Here is a 25000-nt window from a genome sequence, read left to right on the forward strand (position 1 = left end):
TTTGCAATTTGTGCTTTTAACAACAGTGATTTAAAATATACATTGAAAGAAAACTCATAAGTATACACAATGTAGCTGAGCTTGGGGTCTTTGGGAGGCAGACCAGGCAGCTTTTTTAAAAAGACAGTTTTCAGGTATAGATGCTCATAAGCTTTGAATGTGCAGAATCATTTTTTTTCCTTAAGCAGTTAGCATCACATGTAAAAAAAAAAAAAATCTGCTCTGCTTAATGAACTGTGTCATAAAGGCAAAAATTCACTGTGCTCCAGGATGGTCTCAAATTCTCTCACTTCAAGAGATCTTATTTATGGATCACTAGGAACAAGTAGTTGAAGAAAAAAGAAAAACATTGAATAATTTTAACAAACTGGAATCAACACTGAACGAATGTTTTCTTCAAGATACTTATCTCTCCCACCCTCCCCCCCCCCCCCCCTTTTTTTTTTTTAAAAATGTTTCCCTAGGGGAGAATGGAGAAGTCATTACTACATCAATGAATACTTACTCATCAAATCTCGGAATGTGGTTTTGTCATGTGTCATCAAATTATCCATAATAGCTCTCCAACTAAAAGAGAAAGATTGTATACAATTCAGAAAAGCAAGAAATATTTACAGGAAGCTTTTTCTGCTCTTTTAACTAATATAGGTCCATTTTTGCTACTATTTACAATCCAAGCTCTCCGCTGTATAGGTACCATTTACCTGGTGCACTTTGATTGAAAACTATAAAACGTTCACCCCTTTCTCTCACAGAAAATACTTGAAAAATAATCAAATTGAAAAAACAGACTTCTGCACAAGAAATATACCTTAGGTAAGCAAGTCTCATAATTTAAGTGATAATCTAGAACACACTACATCCCTCTAATTTCTCTCAACAGAAATCTGTTGGCAAATTTTGGACCACATACATTGTCTTGATCAATGGTTTATGTAAAATTTGTAACAAGCACTGATATAAGTAGATAAAATAAGTTCTTACTGGTTAACACAAGAAGCATCCATCTGGAAGAAGCTGGAATCCATGAAGAGGTCAAACGCTTCCTTTTTCCATGCTCTCCTTGTATACTGATACCCACTGAGACTGCTTAATAACTGAACACAGGCTCGATAACTGGATGCGTTGTGAGCACTAAAGAAAAAAAAAGTCAACAGGAAAGAATAAAACTTTATGTAAAGCAAAAGTTTTAATACATATCTGATCTTTATCATGCTTATTTCAACTGAAGTATCAAACACATACCAAATTTCAATTGGTGGTAGAGATCTACATAAATTGAATACATTGTAAAGATACCTGTGATTACGGAGGTAGGGAACAACATAGTGCATAATATTTACAAGCAAAGGAATAACCCTCTCCTTTTCATCACTGTAGAAAACCATATCCAAGAGATGAGCCAAAACCTACAAAAGGTGAGGAAGTTACGTTACCATGAATTCCCAAGCTGCTTGTTATTTACTATACAGCATTTTTTTTTTTTGGTATAATGTCCTTCACTGAATGTTCAAGTTTATGATAGAGGTGATCAAATTTCAGGTAATATACAAAAGCCAAAGTAAAAATATCTCCTCATTTTTAAAACAAAATGAGGTAAAAACACAGAAGCATTAACTCTTTGAAAAATCATTATACAAAACAATCTAGAAAAGAAAAAAAAAAATCCAGGGACTGACTGTGATTATCAGCAGTAAATAACACATACAACTAATACACATGAAGTGGGTCACCACAACAGCTCCCTATACTACACATCTGAAAAGGCACACTTTGCTTCTCATCCATTTCACTGAATATTTATAATTAGCTTAACAACAAAGTTTTATTGTTATATGACAGGAACCAGTATGCATTCATACCACTGTTTCCCATCAAAGCTCATTCCCCAGGCTCTTCACAATATAAAAGGTTATTATAATACAGTATTTATTACACTTGAGGAGATATTTACCTCAGAAAGCAGGGTCAATGCATGGACACTATAAACAGATGGAGTTATGCTTGAAGTTTCCATTGCTGGAGACAACATATCTAAATGAAGATAATAATAGTAAAAAGTTCAAAGTTAGTTTTCGTAAGCCATTATTCACCTTGCAAGCATATTTTAATAGCATATGTTTTGAATGTGCACAGACTTTGCCAGATACACCACATAAGGTGTATTTATTCAAATAATAAAGCTACCCTCTTGGTTCATTTTGGTGTGATAATTAATGTTTGTTTAAAAGTTTTATTTCCAATAAAAGATGAAAACGAAGTCACCTTCAATATCCGATTCTACATTGGTTCCATCAACCATAATCTTGGGGGAAGGCTTGACCTCTAAGTTTCGTCTTAGCCAAGTAGTCTGTTCCAAGGAAGAACCAGCAATTGCTCCAATGGCATCCACTATCTTGTGTGTTACATCCTGATAATAAAAATAAATAAATAAATAAACACAACAAAACAACAAGCTTTTAAGAACTTTGTGCAGAAGGGCTACATTTGTTGTCCTGACATGTTTTTTGTTGAAAATCTCTAAGTAATGAGGTATAGAACTGCTTTAAATCACTTCTGTTCAATATTATCAATGATGAGGAACTCCACAGAAAATGAGATCATCTTCAACGGATTACAAACAGTACTAAGTAGAAGATACTACAGATCTTTTCCAGAGTACAAAACTGATATATAAGATAATTCTAGTACATTTAAGAAAAGGTTTGAAGTCAACAGAATAATAATCTGTGTTCATCACATGTTGAAAGACTGAAGCGTTTTTGTAAAAGTCCTTCCTACCACATAAGCTGACAACAGTTCTGAACATGCATGGGGTTGTGGTAGCAACCTTCTCACAAACACATGTCAAAATAGATAACAAGGATATCTAAAAAGGTATCTAAGCTTTACTTCACAGACACTATTAGTATCTGGAAAACAACTAAGGAAATTATATTCTATGAACAATTGTTTAACTCAAGATTGGCTCTGCATGCTTTCCAACAAGATATTATTACATCATCTTGGAATTGAACCACGTGCACATCTAACTACACACATCTGCTCGTTAAATAGGAATAACGTTGATTAGTAATCAAGTATTTGGGAACAAGCCAAAGCATAATTTGAATAAGAGCTTGTAATACAGTGCTGCTACATACATACTGAAATAAATTCTAAGATTTTAATAGTAACAGGACCCCTATTATGGTAAGCAAGAAAACTACTCTTTTCTGGGTGGGCCCACATTAGAATTTTTCAAACCATTGTTCTCAGGAGAAAAGAATTCAGAAAACACAGTAACATTAAGAAGAGTTTAGGAATGAAAAATACTGACATAAAATTAAAAGAACAGGCAAGGCCCTGCTTACAGAAAGCACTCCAGACTAAAAACGTAAAATAAGAAAAATACATGCACTTAATTGAGGAAAATAAGTATCAAATGAAGTATCAAATGAAGACTCCATTATTTCACAACCAGAAAATTCAATATAGAATCATAGAATCATAGAATATCCTGAGTTGGAAGGGACCCTTAAGGATCATCAAGTCCAACTCTTGATACCGCACAGGACTACCCAAAAGTTCAGACCATGTGACTAAGTGCACAGTCCAATCTCTTCTTAAATTCAGACAGGCTCGGTGCAGTGACCACTTCCCTGGGGAGCCTGTTCCAGTGTGCAACCACCCTCTCTGTGAAGAACCCCCTCCTGATGTCGAGCCTAAATTTCCCCTGCCTCAGCTTAACCCCGTTCCCGCGGGTCCTGTCACTGGTGTTAATGGAGAAAAGGTCTCCTGCCTCTCGACACCCCCTTACGAGGAAGTTGTAGACTGTGATGAGGTCTCCCCTCAGCCTCCTCTTCTCCAGGCTGAACAGGCCCAGTGACCTCAGCCGTTCCTCGTACGTCTTCCCCTCCAGGCCTTTCACCATCTTCGTAGCCCTACTGCCTAATATAGGCAGTTTTATTACCAACCTGTTTGACATTTATCTCGTTCTCAGTCTGCCTTCCAGTCCCACTACCCTCTTACTTGTGACCACCTTTCTAACACCTTCCTCTCTCTCTCTTCCCCTACCTCTTGACCTCCCTCTAAACCTCCCTCCTGCTTTGCTGGAAAACTGGCAGCACCTGGCTGTTGTCCAGCTGCTGTCTCTCCCTCAATGGGGGCACTAATTATCCTTCTTCTATACAACAGTCAAAGTAATATCTTTAGGACACCTTCCATCAGACTTGGCTCAAAATTGAGCATCAGTCCTTGGGCTGAATGCAGAAGGACAGCACATAGGTTTAATTTCCTTCAGAAACTACACTAAATGAAACAGTCAACATACCAGCAATAAATATTTAAAATTTGTTTAGCACTTATTAATTGCTTAAAAACACTTTTACAAGGAACATAATTTGGGTACTGCCTTGTCACTCATATGATTCTCTCAAATGAGAGATTTATCGTTCAATATTTTTAAAGCAACAAAACCTACAAAAAAAATCTTACCTGAAGATCTCTTTGGTCTTTCTTATTCTCCAGGCTTGGATTTTTCATAATAAACTCATTCAGAACACTGAAAAAAATTGAAGCAAATATGGATTTTGTAAGTTAACCGGTAATTTTGAAAGCCATGACAAATCTGAAGAAATTTATACGCCCAGTATTTATTTACTAAACCTTAATGTCACTACTACTTATCAATATTCTAGAAAACACCTTTGCAAGTTTAAGTTAGTTTTGATTATACCATGAAGTTTATCACGTATTTTACTGGAATATGCTCAAGTATCTTTAGGAACTATTTTCTAGTGAAGTTAAATTCCAGAAATCGAAGAAAATGGTGCTTGACGGTTTATACAGAAAACCATATCCAACATTTTATTTCTAATATTCCACAAACAGCTTCTGTGCTAGAAATGAATCCTTTCTAGTGGGCTGCAAATCTATGTATACCAAAAAATAGGCATTATTAGTTACTCAGTAAGTAAAATGAGAAATTTAAATCTACTATTTGAAGAGCCTGAATGGCTCCAATAATCAGTAAGGTAATAAAGATCTTGTCTTATATTCTAATACGAAATTTCATCTCTCTCTATATAACCATTCCTCAGAGAAGGCACTAATAGAAACAGAGCACAGGTAACAGGGATTCATCTCCAGATCTTTTTCACTTATTTTTGAGTCAACACACTAACACTTCAGCATGATTTCACACACTTACATTGAGCTTCTTTAGAAATTGCAAATATCAAGAACCCTTACCCAAGTATGAGGAATTGTCCTGGAGCTGGAAGACCAACCTGGATGGAATCCTTTAACAGAAGCAGCAGTGCTGCCCAACTATCTACTAAGCTCGTCACTGGAATCCTGAAATAGAGAGCAATGACAGCAATGAAAACAGTATCATCTCGCTCAACATTCTCCACTTTTTTACCTCACAGTTCGCTTGTCAGATATTGTTAATCAACACTGATACGGATTCTTTTTTTTTTTTCCTGTTTAATATTAGGTGGCTACATCAAGCCATTAAGAAAAGAAAGAAGGCAGAAGAACAGTATACTCAAAAGATGTGCTTTTCAGTTAAAGGTTGGCATGGTACCAGTGAGTTACAGTACAATTAAGATCAGCTTTCTTTACACAGTAGGGAGACTTCCTGCAGAATTTTCAGACAGGGGAGAAGGGTGATGCAGAATTAGGGAATTCCTTTTCCCTTTTTTCTTTATAACAAAAATCCCTTTCTTCTTTATAACACCTACAGTTCAAAATCAATCTTTCTTCATGATTTATATTACACAAGCCATTTCTCTTCCTAGAGATGGCCCATCTGCTTCTTGATGACAGAAATAAAGTTTAACTTCTCGACTTACCTTTGAGTATAAGCATAGAAAAACTGCAACATGCAGACTTCCAGTGAAAGATGTTTCTGGAGAAAAAAGAAAGAAAACAGTTAGAATGAAGGTAAAAAAAAAAAAAAAAAAGACTTTTTCTCCTCTTACTAGAGCAAAAACGAAAACAGTTACTGCAATGTCTCAAGACGCAACTTAATTCATTAACAGGGTATTATGAATACCCAATAAGGCATCTCTTTATGAAATTATTCTTCTCTTGTTTCTTCATCTTCTCCTTACTTCCCTTTCCCATACAAATGGAGAATCAATCTTATACTAGGGTTTCCCTTATGTAAGTAACCCGTCCCCACAAAACACTTTTTGTACGGAAGCAGTAAACAAGATTCTGGAGTCATTCCAAAAATGGTAACGACTTACATGACTTTCCTCCAAAAGCTCACCTATCTACTAGATATTCAAAATTTTCACTCTGAGCACAGTATACAATTACTTCATGCACAAAGCCAACCAAGTACCTACATTATCGATGTTTTAAGCTTTAGTAAAAAGACATTCAATAAACCAATAGCACTTCTACAGTTTTCACACCTTGTCCTTTGCTATGGCTGGAGGCTGCTTCAAAACTTCTTTCACTGTTTGTATAACAGTCTCAGTTCTCATAACACTGATTGAGCGAACTAGCTCAACCAGCAGAAGCTGTTCTTCACCTGCTGCAGGAATAACCTAGAAGAATAAATGTGTCACATTACCATCACAGACATTACCTATACCAAAATGAAGATGATTGGCCTCTTAGGCTTTTTCTTAAGTAAATGGAAAGAAATCTACTACTATAGAGGATCAAGAGGATCTAGACCTGAAATATCAATTAGAGCCGCATGTCTTTACAGACTATAAGAGGGATCTTAGAAAGTTGCCTATATTGTGAGTGATGCTTTTAAGAAAGCTCTTAATGAGCAGATTTCCATCAAGCGGAGAAGAGTACCCTGACAAATTTTTGAGTCAGAGTAAAAATAACTCTTAGAGCTTCCTTCAAGAATACACGTTGCCTTCAACTACTTTTGTGGTAGTCTTCAGGTTAGCTCAAGATATTTCAATAAAATAGTCAAAGAACCTTAAGCAATCAAGCAGGTAAGTGTACAAAATCTGAAACTCTAGGTTGGAAGCATCAGTTTAGCCTTTTCATCTACAGTTTGAACTTTGACCACATGGTTTCCAACTTGGAAACACACCCCTTCACAAAACACTACACATTTTTCTGTGAAATGTTTACCTCATCTTCAAATACAACATGCTATATGTGAGACGTTACACAAGAGTTTATGTAAGTTGTTTCTATCCAGGGCATGATGCAAGTTGAGAGCTCCTACAAAGTCATCACCAAACTTACAGTATAATTTTAAAGAGATGCATTATAGAGGTTGGGGACGGTGCTGAGGCAATGAATACATATTCTGCTGCAACGTACGAGATAATTACATAAATAAGGCCTGAAATATAATTCATATGCAGAGAGGTCAAATTTATAATTGTGGCTTCAAAAGCAAAAAGGCAGCAAATACAGTATTTCTGCAAAACTAGATGAGTAAAAAGCATAGTAATTAAACTAACATCTGAGTATGAATACAGCAAACTAAATTATTCAACAAAATCATGCTTTTAACCAGCTGTGGTAAATAGCATAAATGAACAAAAATCTTGACTATTTATGAAGATACTTAGCATGCATTCATGTCCCTAAGCTTCTGCACAAATCATCATTATTCTGTTACTCTGCTACAGAGCAACTTTGGTGGCACACACCGTCCTAGATTCTAGAAAGGTACAAGGAAGTAATAACAGGTTTTAAATAAAATCAGTTTTAAATTGGTAACACCCCAACAGTACAGTTGCTAACTAAAAATAGAACATAAATATTTTCCATTTCACAATATGTATTATTCACTGGAATGCCCAAATCTTATCCTTAATGCTTCCAAATCACTTAAAGCTATTACTGCAATTTAAAGTGACCATGGCAGTATAAACATACCTTTGTTCTAGAAGTATTTTTATTTTGTCTTCTTTCATTCCATACAAATGCAATAGCAGCCATAAAGTGAACACCATGATTCATTGAAATTGGACCCAACAGTTCAAGAATCTGCTGCCTCAAATTCTGAAACATGGAGGAACACATACACTTTCAGTTAAGTATCCCAGCATAACATTCAGAACAGCTAAGAAAATATACTTCACAAATTTGCAAGTGATAATGAAGTAGGAAGTAACAGATAGAAAGGTACAGAACTCAAGGTGATCTGACAAACTGGGTAAATGTCCTGAACAAGACAAGCAGCAATAACAGCTTGAGCTTTGCATGTAAAGGTAGGGAATAAACAACTAACTACTCAGGATGAGAAACTACTTAGGATAGCAGTGCTGCATAAAACATAAAATTGTGGGATTATTGTGGATCACAAACTCAGTGTGTCAACTTTGCAAGGAAGGGGAAAAAAGCTTTCATAAATAGCAGCACTTCATGACAGACATGAAATATTCGTCTTGAAAGAAGATACCATGTACCATGTCCAGTTTTGGACACCTTACTTCAAGATATGTACACAAGCTGAGAGAACTCAAACTGTAAAAAATAAGAAAGATTAGTGATACAGAAAATGACCTATGAGAACAGGCAAAACTGGGTATGTATAGGCAGGAGAAAAGAGGGTAAGTGGAGATATAACAATTATCAAGTGTTTATTATGAAGAAGAAAGGAAGATGTGTATGCTACAAATAGGGATAGGCCTTACACGAAGTGAGAGAAAAAATAAGTAGCAGGAAAAAAAAAAAAATCACAGAAGAAAGAACAAGCTACTCTGTGAGACTAAAATATTCATTGTTGAAACTCTTAACATCATGTTTTTTTAAGCATGCCAGATTTCTTTAGGCATTTATTTCATAAGCCACCTTCTCATCCTGTTCCTCATCCTGTTTCTATGACAGGAAGACTTCAGAGAAAACTGCACTTTATCTGTTTCATGAAAGCCATTTCTATGTTGGTATGATATATTTGTGTAGGAATTGTCTAATCTTGCAGAAGACTGTTATATAGGATCCTAGATCTTGACTATGCACTTCATACACTTGCCAAGAGTGCGGTTGCTGTCATTAGAAAGGACTTTAAAAAGGACATTTTCATGGACAGCACATGTTGAATGCTCTTTTGAATATTATGAATTTAGGCAAACTAAAGAAAACCTAGGACTTACAAAAAAGTTAATATTCAACCAGAGTGAAAAAACTTATCTTATTTTCACAGAAGAAGCATAATATCATATGCCATCCACAAGTACAAACCCCCTTTCTCTTCACTGAGTATGAAGCCCTACTGGCAGGACAAATATGACCACAGATAATGTCTGTGGAAGGACATGGAGTCTTAAATAAGCAGTGACTCCTTCAACCTGAATGACAAATGTTGAAAATGCCGTAAAACACCATCATCACAAACAATACCTGATAATATTCAAATTAACTATTAGGAAATAATATTTTAAAACATTTCAGATTTAACTGAATTTCCTATTTTAAAATGTGCAACATCAGAATTTTGAAGTGCTTCCAATAGGAGGGGTAGGAAGCATTCTCAATATTTGACTCCCTCTTGGATTCTCATCTTTTTGATTGCTGGGCTGTTTCCCCCTGCATAAAGATATCACCGTACGGGCACTGAATGAGTAAAGGAACTAGTTCAAAAGTGTCTGAACACAAGGTGTTTTAAGAGGACAGTTCTCTTTTGTTAAGATTTTACGTGAATATTTTACATCTTTTGAGGCATAACAGGGTGGCTTAAATGGTTCAAGTATTTTTCAGGATGGATTTAATTTTCTTTGTAGAAAACAAATGGGAGACTTGTTGTTAGCTGATACATTTAAGTTTAAAGGCAGATCCAATACCCATTTTCTTGGGTCTTGTTTCTCAGGTGGGTGTGTAGATTAGGACAAATGTATTAAAAGTCAAGTCAATTTACATTTAAGGGAATGTAATTGGATTTAATTTGACAAAGGTATTCATGTACAATGTAAACAATATTATCCCTGATATTCTGACCTTTGTTGACCCAAGATTAATAGTGGTAATGGATGCAGCAGCAGCAGCAGTAGTTTTCTCTGAAGAGTCTGCAAGGTGAAGGATGCTCCACAGCAAAGTCACAGAAGACATGATCATGTGCAGGATAGACAGGATCCCATTGCGTGCTTCAATCAAGTGCTTCTGATCTACATTAACCAAAAGCTAATGGATTTCAAGGGGAGAGGGGAGGAAGAGCAATAAATATCTGCACAAACAGCATTAATAAAATAGTATAAATTGAGACAAAGTACTTTAAACCATGACTTTTTCAAAGCAGCTTTTCAGTAATTTTTACAATTTTGTATCATTTGCCTACACCTTTGCAAAACAATTATTTCAGAATTTGAGGTTTAGCTAATACCTTACACAAAATTATTTACTTGCACAGACAATAAACACTTCTCAGTTACTTTTGAATGAATGGAAGGCAAAGGGGAATAAGAACAAAAAAAGGCAAAACCAAGACAGAGACAGCAGGACAAAAGAGTTTGTGTAAAATCTGGGCCAAATTCTCAAAAGAGACTATGCTCATAATATCAGATCTGAAAATATTGCTTGACTAAAGACAAATTGTGAATATACAGAAGAAGCAGAAAGAAAATATTTTGCCATATTGCATGATGAACATAACCCAGCCAAAAAGTGCCAGATACACATCAGTCTGCAAAGTTCCACAATGAAGCCAGCTCTAAAAAGTTGCATTTTTGAGGTCCGAAAGTTAAGGAATTCCTATTTAGTTGTTTTAGGGGAATAACAATAATAACAGAAAAGTCTAAGAATACTCTCTTAAAAGTATAATTAGTAGAAAATTATTGTTCTGTTTAATTGAGATGTATACACTATCAATGAAAAACACATTTACAACCAAGATTACTACATAACTACTATTTTCCCCACTCAGACCTTCAGTTTTGTGCAAGTACCTAATACAAGCATGTTAATACAATTACAGTCCTTGATTTGACATATACTGCATAGATAGGAACTTCTCAGATGCCCAAGTAAATTTACCTGATGATATTGTGTAGATGGATCTAGCAGGCAGTAATGAATTATTGTTGTAATCCCTTCTAATAGAGTAAGAACCATATCTGGGGGAGTGACTGATGCCATCCAGAGAGGCCTGAAATAAAAGATTATTATATTTTTTTTAAATGAGCTCATCCAGTGGCAAAGTAATTCAACACAATCAAATTTCCTTAAAAAGATTATACACCTCTAGATACACATACCTATTATCAGATAATCCTGTTTCATATTTATATTGCTGAATTAAATTATCCAAGTTCCTGCAGAGCTGAAGAGTCACAGAAACAACCACCCTCTGAAGAACCTTTCCCATGTAAGGCAAAGTGGAAGTGATAAGGCCAATCCACTGAGGATGCATTTTACAGGCACAGTGTTGATGTAAAGCTCTTATCACTGCGCAGAGAAACATGCCTTGGCAGGTTATTGGCTGGGAGTGTAAATACTGAAGAGAAGTCATCGGCTGCTGGGGACCAATGTGCTCCAAGTCTGTTATGACGAAGTCGAAGCCTGTTTCGTTTTCCTCAGGCACAGTCATTACTCTGTGTTCCAACACAATCAGCCGCTGAAGTACTTTTAAAAGCTGTGACTGTAGAGTACTGCCATTGTCAAATTCATCTTCAGAAAAGTTTATAAGGCTGTCTTCAGAGAAACCTTCTTCTACAGCCACTATGTTTTTTCCAGCCATCTTTTCACTGTGCCATTTCTGTGCGCTAAAGATAGAAGACAGCAGACAATGCAGGATCACTTTCTGAACCTTGCACTTGGATAACATGTCCGAAATAAAACTAGGAAAGCCCTTTGCAGAGCTTTCTATAACTTTTGCCAATTCAGCAAAGAGAAGTGTCAGAATTTCTATACTCATCATTTGCATATTACGGTTTCCTATCAGATCTTGTGAGGTTACTTTAACGTGAGTTGGATAGTGGCTCCGCATGTAGTATAAACACAAGGAGATAAGAATTTCTATGTACATAGAACTCCGAAAGTTATGGTTAGAATCAACTGGGATGTGACTATAGAAATCTTTGCCCATAACAGATATCCGATGCCTGGCTAGGAGATTCTGGAGCAGTGAGAGCTGAGGAGTGTATGCATTGTTGACACTGGTAGTGGAGATAGCACTTACAAAAGCTGAGGGATTTGTCTTCAGAATTGCTTTAATTGCAGAAAAAGCATACAATGTCCTTGAAGAGTCATACAGCTGAAGATAAAGCAGTACATGTTGATACAAGGGATGGATATTAAAGTTGGGAGATTTCCGCATTCCTGGGGACCCCACATCACTCTCTATTTCTGAAATTTCTCCTTCTCCACAACTGTACCAGTTTTCTAAATCAAGACCATCACTAAAGAAAACATTTGTTTGTTTAAGCTTTTCTGTTTGCGCTTTCTTCTTCTCTTCATCTTTCTTTTTGGCTATTTTCACCTTAGGTTTTGCACCTGGTTGCTTACCAGCCTCTTTAACAATTGTTTCTTTTTCTGACATTTTTTCCGGCAGTTTTCCTTTGAAGTTGAACTGAATGCTACTGTGGCTCCGCTTTCTGGACTTGGACTCTGTGGAAGCAAGAGTTAGATCAGAGAGGGATTGCTGGCTTGCTGCGATACAGGGTGAGGAGTTATTTCTTGAAATTTCGTCTCTTAAGCTCTCAAGTCCAGTCTCAGTTGAGGCTGACAATAACTGGGAACTGTCATTACTAAGCAAACTGCTTTGGCTACTTTGAATATTTTGATCTTCACTTTTAGTCATCTCTTCGAGGTTATCCAAAGGACTGAAATTACATGAAGTATCCTCAGAGTGCAGGCTATGTTTAACTGGGTCATTCTCTTCTCCAAGACTGCTTACAACTCTGCATATAAGGTCAGTAATGACTTGTTGCACAATTTCATCAGGCGAGTCTTCTCTCAGAGTCTGAGAGCTATCTTGAGCACTCAGGCTTTCTGTTTCCACCTCGTAACTGATGTTGTCTCCAGTAGATGACTGAGAACAGCCAGAATCAGAACTTTGCAGTATTTCAACCTGATTGTCAGGAAGGTCAAAATCAGACACAACCATTGGAATGGTCTCACTGCTGGTACTTAACAAGGAAAGCCTGTCACTCAGAGGGTTGACAGTCAGGCTGAAGTTCTCCATTTCATCCATAACAAGCTGCTTTTCATTGCCTTCTTTAGGTATAATAAGTTGTCCTTGGCTTACAGGCACATGGGAAAATGCTTAAAGAAAAACATGAAAAAGTTATACACATGGTATCTTGTTTTTCAGAAAAGAATTTAGAATTTATGTTTAGAATTTAAACTATTATCTAGGCTTCAAATAAAATAAGGGTATGTTAAATAATTCCTTTTCACTTTAAAGCAGGAAAATAAAACAGTAAATAGCAAGTCACACATTCACATAAGCGAAGCAAAATTACTTTAGTAGTAGACCTTAGCAAAACATAATTCCCTCGTGAAGCCTTACACAGTCTTACCTGCTTGTGTTTTCACCAAAAAAAAAAAGTATGTTACTAAAAATATAGAATACATGCAAACACCTTCAAACTTAATCAGTATGTTTTCGGACAGCCCCACATCAGTGGTCCTAATTCACAAAAGCATTTCACTTCTTGGTTGAGATTTAGATCATATGCTTAAGTTCTACTGAAGTCTGTAAGACATAATAATATGCTCTGCATTGAGATACTTGTATACTGTCTTAATTTGAGGGCAGTTAAACTTCAAAGATACTTGGGACACCTAGACTTGAATAAAAAACGTGCACAAAAGCGCATATAAGCAGTAGACATTCTAGCCCTTTATTTTGCTAGTTACACTCAAAAAATCTGTATTTTTAATATTGCATATAAATAGCAAATTAATAAACTCATTAATGAACTTCCTAGAGTATCCTCGTGTACACACCATCAGCACAGCTGAACTTCTGCATAAAGTGCTTTTCATTTTCTTCTTCAGGGTGATAGGGAGACTTAGTCCAGTAACATTCAGCCTGTACTCGTTGAACAGAAACTCGCTGAGTTTTTGGATGAAGAAGCAGTAGGAGCAAAGGTTCAAGAACCCTTGCAATATCATGTCTCTGAAGTACTTGATTTAACCAGGCTTGTCCCACTGACCACGTAGAACCATCCAAGCTGTTAAGGCTGTCCAGCATGATGAACAAAGATCTAGAACAGAAAGAAGAATGAACCTCACATATTCTATACAACTCAGTATAATCCCATTTCAATCTGATACATGACAAATTTCTACATGTCAGAATATACTCCAGTGTGCAACCTGAAGTTTTATATTTTAGTTCAGCCTGATGAAGAAATTGCCAGGAAAAGCTAGTAATAAAGTCAGGTAACACAACTGCTGTTGTAATAGTAGTACAGAGTGTTACAGCTACCAGCATAGCAAGATTTGGTTACCTGTAAGTGTTAACGCAGCACAAAATGATAAACCTTAAAATGCCAATTCACACAGCTGCATAGACAAGAAGATAACTTATTCAAAGATCTTTTCTTCAAGAACTGGGAGGATAAATGTATTTGACAACTCAAATCCTTTCAACCAATAAATTCTTTCCAGACTTCCTTTCCAGACTTGGGGAAAAACAATATGTATATGACTGAATTTTACTGTTTTATATCCTCCAGTGTTCATAAGCTCTTAACTCTAAATACAAAACTTATTACCACTTCTGCAATGAGTGACAGTGCCGAGCCAAAAAAATAACCTTTTTACTCTGCTTCCTACAGCTAAGTATGTACTAGGAAAATTAAACATGCATTTTCCCACGGCATTTGTGCTAGCTTAGGAAGATGAGACTAGTTCAGAGTCCAGATCATTCAGCTTTTTCTAGAAAGGTGGTCTGATACCAGAATGCAAAATGGAAATCCCCTGCTCTTGTGTAAGTGACATCTTATTTAAAAAAAAAAAAAAATTAAACAAAATAACTTTTTAATCGTGCTAACTTGCAATTGTTCTTAAGTTTTCCTATCTTTATGGTTATTTTTCACTTCATATAACAAAATACTTCTGCGTTCACTTCTCTCTCTTGTTTTTACTGAATCAAAGTAAGAGATAGGATAGTATGTTCAATGCACAAATATTTTAACCAGCGTTAGTCAATGCATCACATGACCATTCCTGTCCTAATGTTTGTAGCTATCAGAAAAATTCACAGCTTACATAATCCTCATAGCAAAAATTATTTCGTCTAACTTTAATTTCTTTGCCTCCTTCCTGGATCTCAGTCACAGGGTATTTCTCTAAGTTCTGGACACTATATGCTGCCACTATGACATAGTTAAAATAGTTTTGCCTCAATATCTTTCACTAGATCATGCTTGCCATCACCAACCTGTCAAAGGTACGGCCAAAGGAAGAAGACTTGTTAATATGAAGGTCCCGGGTGAGATGCCATAGCACTGCGAACTTTGCATGAGCTTCCATTCTTACTTTCTGTGAACAAAATTATAAGTTGGTTCTGTTAAGATACATCACCCTGTGATAAGAACTGGAAAACAGAGCTATACAGCAGCTTAGAAGCTGTCAAGAAATTATTAAAAATATTTTTAACTGTATGTTCATATCCTATTTTCAAATAGTAAAAACAGTAATAGGCAACAATAGATCTTTGTGAATAATTTTAGCAACATTAAAGACTCTTCCCTCTCCCTCCCTCTAGATCTAGGCTGCCTTAGTTTCCAAGTATTTAAAACCTTTCTAAGCCATACTTCATGTTGTAACTTGAACAATACTCATCTTACTCTCACGAGTTGCATGGCTCTGTTTTCATGGAGTTTATCTATACCAAGGTACTAGAAGAAATCACGAGGAGAGAGCAGGAAGAAACATGCAGGGCTTTTTGAACAGTCAAGGGTACAGACGCAGAGAAAAGTGGCAGACAGAGAAAAAAATATTTATAGATAGTTAACCAGCTGGTAGTGTCTGGAATCATAGGATTAAATACAGTAACCAAGGAAACAAGGGAATGAAAATAGGTTGACTAGAAAGAGAGACATAAGAATTCTCTAGCTAGGTATGATGTAGACTGTTTATCAATAAAACGCCAATTTTTGCTTTGGAACTTGTAGTTTTTTTGAGACAAAAAGGACATGGTTACTGCAGCAGACGACTTCTTATGACTGCATATAACATGGAGAATATTTAATGGTGAAAATGGTATTTAACAATTTTTATGCCTTCATCTCTTTACTGTGGCTGATCAAGGGAAAGAGTTATTGAACAAAACTGTAAACAACAGTAAATGCTGCACTATAATACATGGGTACATCTGTTAAAGACAGCTTTATCCAAGAGACAAGGAAGCTACTAAGTACTAGGAGGACTGAACAAAGCACGAAAATCAGAATGGTTACACTGAGTAAAGTATCAAGCAAAATTACTTTAAAATACAGTCAGGGTTTAAACTAAGCTACTGAATGATAAAGAGAGACAAGATGATGATGAAGATTTTCACTTGTTTGTTTTTCAAATGTGCTTATAAAGAATAGGTAAGTATATTTACTTCTTATCAAAATGAGACCAAACCAAACAATTAATGCTACTGTGTTCATCTGGCAGAATTCCAGACTTAAACTACAACATGCAGCTTAAGAGGCTTTGCAACAGCTAACACAACTGATATCTGCCACAGTAACACAAATTTTAAGTAAAAGCTAAAAGAAAAATCTGAAAGTTACAGAACGGATACAAGTTACATCAAATCAGAGGTATAGTTAAAGAACGAAAGAAAAAAAAAGTAATTTTAGAAAGAAAAGAAAGCATGACCTGTATTTAGAAAAAAAATCATACTTCAAAAAAAAAAAAAACTGCTGCAAAATCTATACAGTTGTCCGAAAAACAACTCCCTCATGTCTGCTGAATAAAGAATGAAAATTCCAGTTCTTAAACACATGCAGACAACTCCGTGTAAGTCCTTGCAATCCATTCTGGTAAGATGCAAGAAGTTACTGTCTTCACAGTAAATTTGACAGAAATGAGTGAATGCCACATCAGCAGTCACAGCAGCTCACAGACCAGCACAATGTAAATCATTAGCAGCTTTATCAATATGCCAACCTGTGAACTGCAGTGATTGACAAACTGGCTCATAATTGCTTTTGTTGATCTGGTTACTCTCTGGTAGAAAGGCAAAACGGCAACCACTTCTAAATGACACAGCCATGAATTGTCAGAGCATGTAAGCAAGTAATTCCCTACCATTCATTCTGTTGGGGCTGTGAACACAGTTCATATGCTTAACATTTAAAGCGGCACAAAGACCTCAACTCAAATGTCAAACTGAGAGCTGCTATCTAAAACTAGTTTCTAGGAAAAAAAGTACCCACCATGACAAACAGAAAACCTATTAACCACAGTAAAAGCTAACCATGTGCTTTACATAGTGGGCAGCAGAACATAACCTTTGATAAGTGACAAGATCTCCTAGATAAAGTCTACATGTTGCTTAACACTGAAAAACACCATTTGTCTAGCATGGGACCACAGACATAGACGTGTCATAGACATTAAAGAAACAGTCAGCAATATGAGTACCTTCCAGCTTCAAAACCTTTTAAAAATAGTACTTGATTTGCACTAGCTAAACTGACAGCAAAACAGAAGTTGTCAATACAATAGCCAAGCCAGTTTCTGAAAAACAGCCAGCAGCGAGCCGATAGACCTCTGAACAGCAAGAAGGAACAGGAGAAATCTACCAAGTTGGGTCATGAGCAAACATAATAACCTGTGGCATCAGAATAAGAGACAGGACAAGTTACAAAGTAATAAGCAGAAACCAAACGCTTATCATAGAAGCAGAGAAGCAGCTCTCTGATCACTCAAGAGGTTCTACTCAAACTGTAAGGCCATGGCTGTTGACAGGAGACAGAGATGGAAAGTGAAGACCTTCAAGGAAAGAGCAGCCTTAGCAGCACACTGAAAACGCAACCCAGCTCCCACATCAGTTAGATTAGGCAAGCACTGTATTTTCCACAGACATCAATGCAAAGAAAACTAGCAATTACTGCTGCAGCAGTTTATTGGCAGCCCTCTGGAACTGAAAAACAGATGAACACTCAGAATTCCAATCTTTTAATGACAAATTACTACAGAAGAGAGAGGCCACATGAGATCAAAGAATAAAAAAGTACAGAAGAGTCTTCATTGAAAATTATCTATTTATTGCAATTCTTCTACTTCCCAACAGAGGGAAAGAATCTCACGGGAACGCTTTAGCTGGAAATAATTAAACAAGAGAAGTGTCAGAAGATGGAGCTCAGAAATACATAGCACAGCTCTTGGAATCTGCACTTACAAGCTACTCTTTTGTCTGTTATTTACATTTATTCTTAGAAAAAGAACCAGAATCAGGTAACATATGAATAGCCAGAAAGACAAAATAAAAAGGCAGAAGCAGCAAAGTAACAATGTCAATTGCAGCAGACTCGTAAGGATGTTTCTCACAAAAAGGGAAAGGAACTGAAAGCAAATGTCATACTGTACAAGAAAGGCAGTCACAAGAAGAAAGGCAGTTAAGGAGGGCACTTCCCACCAAAGAGAAAGAACCACACATCACTGTCTTGAGAGAAAAAAAATCCAACCTCACTATCAAGAAAAGTGGCAGAAGCATAGCAACAATAAAAACTTCTCCAAGTTTTATGGAGGAAGGGAAGCAGGCACAGAGGGCATTTGAACAAGACGCAAGAGTCAGATGAAATAGAGAGCACACCAGAGGGCTGAACTACAGCTGGTAAGGGCATAGTAAAATAAAGTGCTTAGATTTAAAGAAGCTGTACAGGGAGAGAAGAGTGGTCAGGAGAACTGGCATGGAATACAGAAAATCTAGATTCAGTTACTACCACTGTAAACACTTTTTATAGGTTTGTGAAACACCAGGATATCATGAAAACAGGGATCAAATACAGAGATAAGGTTAAGATTTCTTGTGAGAGGGAATACAGGAAAGGGTGGCAGCGTCAGGGTGGATGAATCTGCTGTTCTGCATACAAGATAAAAATAGTTTTCACATTTGAAACAATCTTACCAATATAATGCCATACTTTTTTAAATACTGAAGTTATTTACAACACCCACTGAGGCACCAAGTCCTTTTTCCAAATATATTTCTCTATGAATAACCATATACTTAAGTCATCTTTCAACGACCACTTGAACAACTTACTTTGTCTCTATGAGTCAGCTGCTGACTAATAACATCTTCACAAATGCTAGAAGATGGAACGAGGTTGTGCAGCTGGTAGAAGAGCTCCACACTCTTCTGATGATGCTGGGGAGTTCCATCACCCAACTGGTCCCAAAGAGTTAAAGCTATATGCTTTGGACATGAAAACAGAAGTTGCAAGAGAGACAAGTGAATGAGTATCATGCCTTGTTCTGTTCTAAACCATGTTGAGCTCTTTGCAATGATGGGAGACATTACATCTGATGACAGCATATGACAGTCATATAGGCATTCTATAAAACTGTTCTTTTTTGTTTGTATGAACTTATGCATCTGTTTGAAACACTCCAATGACTAACTACACAAAAAAATTCCTGCTAAGAGATGGAACTCACAGGCATCTCCAGAAATAAACTTCCATTGGGATATAACTAACTACGTAATATATTTAATATATATTATCTTTTGTAAATTATTTCTTACATAGTTTCAAGTGCAGAGCGTGGCTTATCAGAATCCTACATTATGTATATCTTAATTTCATGTCCCTGCTAGTTAATGATGCTATACAATCAGTTTTCATTTGTATTTTCAAAATACAGTTTCAAACAAGTGTTTTCACCCAAGCAGTCAGCAAAACAGTCACAGTGGGAAAATTCACTGTGTATTTTCATTTAAAATCCAACATGGATTACAAGTATTACCAAAACACTCAGCAAGGAGGTCTTGTTTACCAGACCAAGAACAGTAAAGTGGCTAAGACTGTCAGTCACCAGCCAAGAAAAGTCTACAGAGAACATCAGCGAGATGCTGCACTGTACCTTGAAGAAGTCTGTCTTTTCAGCCATGTATCTCAGATTGCCTTGAGTAAGAGGAGGTCTGATAACCACGGCCACTCTTCCCTGGTTAGGACTAAGAGGCTGAGCGGTTTCCACACTGTTGAGATTTTCTCCAGTGACAAGAGCAACAGATTGAGTCAATCCAACCAAGTCCATCACAAGGGAAATAGTAACACCTTGAACACTGAAATCACTTGCTTGCTTGCAAGCATTCATTAAAGTCTGAAGCCACAGAGGAGGCTGTACTTGTTCACAGTCTGAAATAGAAATCAGAGATGGTATTTGCATTTAACAAAAATTTAAATGCTATGAATTTTTCGTCTTATATTTCAGAGCCATATGTACATTTGTCCTTTATCTTTCATATTTCAACCTGCTCAGTGTACATGTTTAGGAAAGTACACACAGGACAGAAATACCTCTTGATGCATCTTTGACTTAAAAATTAGCTAATCAAGAATGCAATATTGTATCACTTCAGTCAAACCTTTAGTAACTAAAAATAAATAGGAAAAATTGAACAAGGAAGAGAAAAATACATTGTATGGAATTGCATCCACACAATTTCATGCTTTAGACAAGACTGGACTTTTAGTAGATTGCATAACCCTTCATTCACTTTCCTCCTTCAGGAAATTTGTAACCAGCAATCATAAAATAATAATATAAATATTATATGTTTTATATAAATATTATATATATGTGTGTGTTAAATAAATATTTACATATAAAATACTATATGTAGTTAACATACATTATATATAATACAATTTATTATTATTATATAAAAACTAAGTCTAAACTGGCAAAAAACAGAGAACCTGATGGAAAAGTGTAAAACTTGAGTAATAGCATCTGCAAAAATTGATGCTTTGGGTGACAGAAAATTGATCCTACTAGATCATACTCTGCTTTCACTGTAGGCTGTTGTTTTCCCTGTTATAACTGTCCCGTCACTTAATACCATACAATAGCCTGATAATCTAAGTGTCTTTCTCTGAAGTCAGATTCTTTACTCACAGTTTACAGTCAACTCTACAAGTGAGTAATGCACCCTTTTATCTTAGAGGTGCCAAACTAATTTTTCTTAAAACAGAAGGACTCTACTGATTGCATTCGTAAGGTAGGCAAATGTTTCTACAACCAAACACAGATAAAGATGTGTGCATATGCCTATTATATTAGGCATAAATACAACATCTATTTAGAATTAAGAGAAGGAGGATATGATTTCTAATTTACATATACAATAATTTTGAAATACAATTTAGAGCCTAAATATACCTAAAGATTTCATATAATATTCTACTGTTTACAGATACAAACATTATTGTGAGACTGACTCTGTTCCCTTTTTAAACTTCTTCAATTAAAAATAGCCTGCATTTGAGAAAATAAGCATATAGCAAAATTTAAGCACTGTTATAATCTATCAATTCCAGATTAATTTGGCTCCTTCACATTGGACTGACGACTCTCTCTATTGATTAAAGGCAATTGAGTCATCATTACCAATACAACCCCTCAAAAGCATGTTCCAAACCTAGGAACCCTTTGATAAAACAGATTCTTCTGCAGCAGAAAAACATACCAATAAATGAAGAAAAGGCTGGTGTGCAAATTATGGTGACTACCTTCTCCCATTCTCCATCCCAATTGCAGCAGCTACGGGAAGCGGGACTCCCTGAGCAGCTCTGCAGTCCCATTCCCACTGCTGTTCCTGTCTGCACTGCCACTGGGTACAACGCGTGTTCACATCTGAAATAAAACCCTTCCAGCTGACTCGAACCACCTACAATTCATGCTTATTCCTCAAACTGTTTAATAAACTGCAAATGGGAAAATTCAGGTGCCAAATAAGCAAAGCAAATATAAGACATTTAGGAAAGTGAATGCAATTCCTAGTATCACTACCTTCACGAGAACACATTATTACTCAAGCTCTACCAGCTTTTTGCTTTGGAGATCAGAAGGCAGTGATGATCCAAAGCGTTAAATCCACAGAAAAGTAATAAGCAGACAGCTGATATTTTCAAACTTTCTCAGTTATCTTACATAACACTCATTTGTAGGCTGCCAGTGTTTGAAAAAAATCATAAATTATGTATTTCAGGGTCATGTTATAGATGATAACCTGTGTTAGATCTTTTACAAAAGACAGAACCCCTTGAGCATTGCAATACCTCTAGTTAATAAACAATTGTAACCAAATTGCCTTCAACTGACAGATACTTGATATTTTTGGATCTCACAAAGTTATAGATACAATCTGCTCCTGGCTGAGGCATATATAATTCATCTTAAAGACTACTGGAACAGAAGAAATCATGTTAAATCGAAATCTGTTTCAAAAAAAACAAAACAGAGAAACACCAAACCACAAAATCTATCATCCTCCAAGAGGTGCCAACTGCTTTTAAAAGTTATCGATAAGAACAAAAAGCTGCCAATATGAATAATCAAAGAAAAAACGTGACCGAAGCAAAAATTCTTGTAATTCTGATTTTGTGCACACTTCAAGCTTATTCACCACGATATCACTTTAACACAATTGTCAAGCTACAGACCAGAAGAAGAACCAGAATTAGAACCGTAAATGGAAGAATTTACAAACTGCCAAAAGGATCATCCATCAAAAAGTCACACTTCTACAGTAATCCCAAACTGCCAACTGTTTAATCGTGTTCCTGTATCTGCAGAGAGACACCTACCTGTGAACACATTAACAAAACCCACCACTTCCATTTTCTTTTTTATTGCACATAATGCACTTGTGGTTAGAAGAATTGTTCATTAAACTGTCCCTTAAGGAAACAACTACTTAACCTTTAACAGAAGCAAAGTAAAATTAATGAATTTCTTTTCTGGTATGACTTTTAGTGGTCGGAATCTTATATTTCCATATACTCCACAAAGTAATCAAAATGCACGTCAGTCCAAAACTACTAAAATGAAGCTAAAAACATGTTTTGTACTAGCAACAGCTGACATCAAGTATGACAAAGCTGTATTATTAACAAAACATTCCATATAGTAAAGAGGAACATCTAAAGGTCTAAATTCTACTCAGGCTTCAGTCTCTATGATTAACTAATATTGGTGTGACAGATATAAATGTTGAACCTCATGTCAGCATTGTTCTTGAGGAAACCTCTGAAGAAATAGCGTAGTTTTCAAAAAGCAAACCAATTGATGAAGAGGAAAAAATATATTTCTAAGAGGAATGCCAAGCTGCAACACAAACACAATATTAATACTATTACTTTAAAAGCGTTTTGAAAACAAGTACTTTAAAAGTGAAGAACAAAGAGTTCAGCTTACCAACTTCAGGCTTCCCAGGATGTAATTCTGAAGTACGGTTTCCCTCAGCAATGTAAACGGGAAAGCTTGAACATTCAAGATAGAGCTGACAAGCAGCAATAAAGGCAGGAAGGTATTCTTTTGGTGTTTTTTTCTTGTTTATTTTCTTTGCCTTAGCATCGCCATGCAATTCTCTATCCCATTTTGTGGTCTGTCCTTGCTCTCTACTGGGGTCTACTGGAAGCTCTGTCCCTGAGGGCTGAGACAAGGAATTATTCTGAATGATATACAGGTTGATAAATCTGGTTAAAAACTGTTGGACGTACTCCAAACAGCACTGCATTGCAGTCTTTTGTATCGTTTTCCCGCTTCGAGTTGCTGTCCCCTGCGTTACTACGGAAGGAGGCTGTACAATGGTTTCCTCAGATCCCACAGTTGATGCCGTCTCAGTCTCTGAGGATGTGCTACCTATAATCGGAATGCCAGGTGCGCCGTGACCTTCGTTCAGTGCCCTGTCAATGTCATCGGTTGTATCTGCCTGGTATTGCACAAACTCGGTGAATCCACTTTCTGACGATCGGCTGCTTGGAGGATTTTCACCATCTTCAAACACGTCATTAGGATTGTCAAGTGAAGCTGATGGCACCTAATTGAGATAAAAGTTTAATGACCATTTTAAATGGGTTATTTACTAGTAAGAAATCATTTATCTACTTCTCCATTTGAAAGCAACAATTTTATCACATGGTTTTAAATCTATTCATATAAACACATTTTATGCAAAAATAATATTTGCATTTTTCTTTTACAAGTTCTTTCAGTAAGCTTGACAGACCAAACAATAAAAACAATTACAAAACACTGTTTAACAAGCAGAATACTTTAATTAAAAATAGACATGATCCATTATTTAGGAATAAAATGTTACCAGCAATAATATTTAAAGAATTCTGAAATGCATATGAAAAGGTATTTAATACAGCATCATAAACCAAGATATTCATACACCATTGGAACACCCTCACTTCCACCATGAAGCAGAACACTAAACGAAGTTACTTATAGTCATTTAGCCAGTAAGATTATTTTAACACTAGATTTTAGCATGTGCTTCTACAAAGGGAAAATATAATCATCTGTTAATCAGAAAACTGCTGCAGTCAGAGTAAAAAATGTCTGCAGGCAAACGAGGTAAAAGGAGATGTCAGGAAAGAACAGTATGCATAGAAAAGTATATGCTTCTCTGTTGACACTTTTGAAAATCCCACTGCACAAGTAAATAATTACATTAGATATTACATCATTAAATTCTAAAAAGTGCCTATACCTATAAGTTCTGAACATGCGCATAACTGATGAATGATTCCTACTAAAAAAGGAATTCACAGCGGCTTTCTGTGCTGCTCTAACCTCCCATAGTCTCCTGGTAACCATTGGCACAGCCTCTGCTTGCTGGTATGAGGTGAATGCAGCTCAAACAGCAGTGCATGGATCAGGGGGAGTATATGCATGTGAAGTACATGCCTACAGACTTCTCACCAAGCTGTTTTAACAGTGACAGCAGATGTTGCCTGAGATCCAGCCAGCCCAGAAGTTCTGTCTTGCTGTCTAATGTCTTAATCTCAAATGCGTGCTCTTATTCAAGCATAATCTAAAGATCTGAGATTTTTTTTTGTAAATAAATAAAAACAAACATTGTTCTGTATATAGCACATTACATCTTGCTTTACCA

General features: G+C 36.2%; 1 protein-coding gene across 6 annotated transcripts in view; it reads right to left on the reverse strand.

Annotated features, from left to right (window-relative positions):
* Positions 1-25000, reverse strand: part of DOP1A (DOP1 leucine zipper like protein A) — a 63619-nt gene that overhangs the window by 10138 nt on the left and 28481 nt on the right. For all 6 annotated transcript variants that reach the window (XM_080585633.1, XM_080585628.1, XM_080585629.1 and 3 more), the window contains 18 exons: positions 23290-23914; positions 19951-20225; positions 19130-19282; positions 15302-15402; positions 13861-14120; positions 11166-13173; positions 10945-11056; positions 9913-10095; positions 7852-7977; positions 6408-6542; positions 5838-5893; positions 5233-5337; positions 4477-4543; positions 2266-2410; positions 1955-2034; positions 1300-1409; positions 985-1134; positions 506-567 (listed from right to left, as the gene is read on the reverse strand). In XM_080585633.1, the coding sequence (XP_080441759.1) occupies positions 506-567; positions 985-1134; positions 1300-1409; positions 1955-2034; positions 2266-2410; positions 4477-4543; positions 5233-5337; positions 5838-5893; positions 6408-6542; positions 7852-7977; positions 9913-10095; positions 10945-11056; positions 11166-13173; positions 13861-14120; positions 15302-15402; positions 19130-19282; positions 19951-20225; positions 23290-23914 (4753 nt within the window). The remainder of the gene's footprint in view (positions 1-505; positions 568-984; positions 1135-1299; positions 1410-1954; positions 2035-2265; positions 2411-4476; positions 4544-5232; positions 5338-5837; positions 5894-6407; positions 6543-7851; positions 7978-9912; positions 10096-10944; positions 11057-11165; positions 13174-13860; positions 14121-15301; positions 15403-19129; positions 19283-19950; positions 20226-23289; positions 23915-25000) is intronic.

This window comes from Anser brachyrhynchus, assembly GCF_964034855.1.
Source record: "Anser brachyrhynchus genome assembly, chromosome: 3".
NCBI classification, from domain to species: Eukaryota; Metazoa; Chordata; class Aves; order Anseriformes; family Anatidae; genus Anser; species Anser brachyrhynchus.